Raw genomic sequence first — 4,806 nt, forward strand, 5'->3', positions numbered from 1 at the left:
TAGTCTTACACTGCAAAATTAGGGACGGCTAGCGCAGAAAGCCCTCGTGTAGCTTTGCGCGAGATTCAAAACAAATTTCACTTAGTAAAACATTTCGTGAACTAAACACCAATATAAGTTTACGTTGCCGTTGATTCTATTCAGCCAATGAAAATCAAGCTCAAACGTTTTTTTTTATTTATTTACGTAATTACCTCTAAGAGACAGTGAACAGATATTGTAATATATTATATTTGCCTTAGCTAAATACCTCCAACTATTTCAACGTCCACTGAATAGAAAAAAACACATCTTCATTTCATTTGTAATGACCCATACCAAATAATTCATAACAAGTGAAATGAGTGTATCAAATGTAATTTTGACGATGTACTATTTATATAAGTAGTATTTTCTGACCAATTGAGACCAATTATTTAAACCTCTCCTCTCTCCCCCCCAAAAAAATCATCAGTAACTTTCCATGCATTAATATGCCAGTTTACGTTTTACTTGTCTTCTGTTCCATTACAGTTAACGTTTAATTGTACTTGCTTCTAATACGTCCAGTATTTGTTCGTTACAGTTCAAATTGCATTTGATATATTTCTGCCCCCCCCCCACCCGATGGCTCAGTGGTAAGTCTGAGGGCTTGTAATGCTAAAATCACATTTCGATACCCGCGGTGGGCAGACCAAAATAAGTCCATCATGTATCTTAATGTTTAACAACACAAATAATTTGATATATTTCTACACATAAAAATTTTGTTAGTAACAAAAATTCTCTAATTTTGTGTCTGATGTTATCTGTTACTTCATATCATCCCCCATTGTCTCAGACGTAAATTTGCTGGCTTACGACGCTGAAAATCGAGCTTCGATATCTGTGATGGGCAGAGCACAGATAGCCTATTGTGTAGTTTTGTGCTTAACAGCAAGTGCGTCAAGACAAGAAATATATAGTTTTTCCTTCTTTGTCAGTAGAGTACCATCTCGTGCAAGAACACGATTTCATATCGTTATCATGGCAAAAGAGCTTTTAAACAAAGAACCTTGTATTTAGTCTTATTTTTAAGTTTGTCGTTTCCTGTATTCAGTGCTTGTGGAACGTTTTATAATTTTGTCAAATATATATTCAGACACGTATACCATGATGACACTTAGTGGCTCTCTTGTTTTATATAATCAGTTTTAAATTTAGGCATTTTTTTCTGACGCCATCAAGTCACTGCAGTTATTATTTTTGTCAGTTTCTATGTCAGAAGGTTTTTATTTTTTGGTTAAATCTAAAACATGAAAATAAAATTAACTTAATCCGCCAAGCCTCTACCAAGCTAGAATGAGTCACCACGTTCTTGTGACGTCAGCGTGGTATCCTCCATCAGGGGTTTCCTTTTCATTCCTAATAAAGATGCATTTAATCCAATTGAACATTTGCGAGAATAGAGACACTGAATTCGTTTAAAGTTGGAAAAAGTAAATGGTTAATTGTAGTACAGAAAATCTCGTTGTCCGAGTAAAAAACAACATTAATATTATGTATTTAACTAGTTATCTTTATCTCCCGTTTGTAAATTTATATATCTATCTGTCCTGTAACTATCTAAGCGCTGTATGTCTCTCCGACTTATCTCTTCTTATACAAAGGCATTTGAGTGTATAGAACATTCCTTGTAGCTAAGACATTCGTTGATTGGATGTTTGTAAGCAAATAACCGCTCAGAACAGATAAAAACAATTTTCCATTCAAATTAGTGACCATAAAAGGAAGTGCCTGAAACTACACACATCACAGCTGTTTAATGTTTTACATAGTTACGGCTTCAATTATACCTACCTCAACAGTTCCAAGAAACCGAGTTTTACTAGATGGACCCTTAACAGTGAAGCATTGATGCTCAAACACTGGAGTCATTTTGTGAGTAGATAAGTTACAAGAAACCATAAAAAATAAAACAAAACAGTGAAAGAAAGGAAAGTGGTGGTGGGGGGGGGGGGGAGCGATGCATTTATCAACTGCAACATCAACATTTTATAGTCAGAAATTCATCGGTCAGTTTTTATACGTAAACTTGTTAACATTGTTCCCTGAGGATCCTTTTCATGCGTCCATTATACACAACCTTGTTAACAAACTTCCCTGAGGATCTTGTACCTTCGTTCTTCATGCATAATCGTGTTAGTAAACTTCCCTGAGGATGCCGTACTTTCGTTTTACATACAGAAGCGTGTTAACAAACTTCCACGAGGATCCCGTACTTTCGTTCTCAATACACAAGCGGGGGGGGGGGACAAACTTCCCTGAGGATCTTCTGCGTTCGTTCTTCATACACAAGCGTGTTAATCTTCCCTGAGGATCTTCTACGTTCGTTCTTCATTCACAAGCGGGGGGTAACAAACTTCCCTGAGGTTCCTCTACGTTCGTTCTTCATACACAAGCGTGTTAATAAAGTTTCTTGAGGATCTGGTACTATCGGTTTTCATACACAAGCTTGGTAACAAACTTCCCTGAGGATCCTCCACATTCGTTCTTCATACAAAAACGTGTTAACAAACTTCCCTGAGGATCCTCTACGTTCGTTCTTGATACAAAAGCGTGTTAATAAAGTTCCTTGAGGATCTCGTACTATCGTTCTTCATACACAAGCTTGGTAACAAACTTCCCTGAGGATCCTCTACGTTTCTTCTTGATACAAAAGCGTGTTAATAAAGTTTCTTGAGGATACCGTACTTTCGTTCTCAATACACAAGCGTGTTAACAAACTTCCCTGAGGATCCTCTACATTCGTTCTTCATACACAAACGTGTTAACAAACTTCCCTAAGAATCCCGTACTTTCGTTCTCAATACACAAACGTGTTAACAACTTCCTTGAGGATCCCGTACTTTCGTTCTCAGTACACAAGAGTGTTAATAAACTTCCCTGAGGATCCTCTACATTCGTTCTTCATACAAAAACGTGTTAATGAAGTTCTTTGAGGATCTCGTACTATCGTTCTTTATATCAAGCATGGCAACAAACTTCCCTGAGAATCTTCTATAATGATTAACAGAAACGAAACGCTCATCACCTCAGACTGTGCATCTTTTTAAGTTATCGTTCAGTTGACGACATGGTACGAAAATGCAATTGACTAAAGTTACAATGAATTCTGCATAAAACAATTTTTTGTTATGCATGATGAAATGGTGGCCTTGATCTAATAACCCCTGTAAAGCAACGACAAGTAGAAAGTAAAAGAATTTAATTAACACGTATACTATATTTAAAAAATACTACGATGTCAACTAATTTGTTAACTAGTGTATTAACATTTAAAAAGATGTTCATATAGAGAGAAGGCCTTCTGTGATACGTTCTGGTTCACTAAGAGCAAGCGATTAGACCTCCACCCCTCAGCTGGGTCGTAAGATACTAACTTGTAAATGGTCAGACAGTTTTAATTTCCTATTGAAAACCTGATATAAGAAAAATAGCTGTATGCTTTATAATATATATACAAAACGTAACTATTAGTGTTCAAAACAATAAAAACATGTTAGAGACACAAATGTTCTCCGGTTGAACAGCGGTAAGTGTTCGGATTTACTACGCTAAAATCAGGGGTTCGATTCCCGTCGGTGGACACAGCAGTTAGCCGGATGTGGCTTTGCTATAGTAAAATGCACACAAATACACAAACGTAAATTTACCATGTGACTCAGAGACTAAAAATATTTCGTTAATATTGTCTTAAAGACAGTGCAAAATTCTTATAATGCGTAAATAACGTTATTACTCAATATAAATTCTTCCCTGATTTCTTAAACTTAGATAGCAAAAATACTTTAATGTCTTTAATGTCTTAACGTAATATATCTCGTATGAGGCTTAACGTTATCCGGTAAAAATACTCCCCCTGATGTCGTAAACTGAGAGTAAAAATACTTCTTTAATGTCTTAACGTAAAATATCTCGTATGAGGCTTAACGTTATCCGGTAAAAATACTCCCCCTGATGTCGTAAACTGAGAGTAAAAATACTTCTTTAATGTCCTTTCGTAAAATATCTCATACGATGTCTTAACGCTGCCCAGTATAAATTCTTCCCTGATGTAATCTTACAGAGTAAAAATGTTTTTTGTCCTAACGTAAAATATTTTTTATAATGTCTTAACATTACTCAGTCAAAATACTGCCTGTAATGTAACGTCCACTGTAAAATAGTATTTTTCTTCATGTCTGCAAATTGTGGAATATTTAAGATAAATATGATCAACGCAATTTTATTTAATTTTTTTATTTGATCTATTTACCCATCTATCTGTCTTTCTATATATTTATCCATATAACAAGCTATCTAACTTATTTCTTAGACTAATTGGCCGGACATACTGAGTAAATAAACCTGATTTTGATTTCCTTAGGTTCTCCAATCAGTTGTCATAACGAAGGAGAAGAAGTGGTGCTTCCGCTAATTGCTAAAAGTCCTTGCATCAAGTGTGAATGTAAGGTAAGGATAAAGAAATTTATTTATAACTTATTTTATTTATCACGTAAATATTCAACTATCAACCAAATTCGGGAAGTCTGCTCTTGTCCAACTGAAAACGTGTGTTACCTCTCTGGTTGATGTTAGTCTAGGCTGTCTGTGTCATCACACAGGTCTGTTGGGACTAAATGACCAGCAAGTTGCCCTTAAGGAGTAATGCTGGTCAGGAACTTTAAGGTTAAATCGTTTTTTGTTTTTTAATGAAAGTGAGCCTGACAGTTTTGTTTGGTTCTAGTTTATGAGCCTGACAGTTTTGTTTGGTTCTAGTTTATGAGCCTGACAGTTTTGTTTGGT

At 35.6% G+C, this 4,806-nt stretch overlaps 1 protein-coding gene across 1 annotated transcript in view; it reads left to right on the forward strand.

Annotated features, from left to right (window-relative positions):
- LOC106468622 (BMP-binding endothelial regulator protein-like) overlaps positions 1 to 4,806 on the forward strand; it is a 103,448-nt gene that overhangs the window by 42,931 nt on the left and 55,711 nt on the right. Inside the window, exon 2 of the mRNA XM_013929052.2 lies at positions 4,388 to 4,473. Within this exon, the coding sequence (XP_013784506.1) occupies positions 4,388 to 4,473 (86 nt within the window). The remainder of the gene's footprint in view (positions 1 to 4,387; positions 4,474 to 4,806) is intronic.

Source organism: Limulus polyphemus, unplaced genomic scaffold, assembly GCF_000517525.1.
Source record: "Limulus polyphemus unplaced genomic scaffold, Limulus_polyphemus-2.1.2 Scaffold3083, whole genome shotgun sequence".
Taxonomy (NCBI): domain Eukaryota; kingdom Metazoa; phylum Arthropoda; class Merostomata; order Xiphosura; family Limulidae; genus Limulus; species Limulus polyphemus.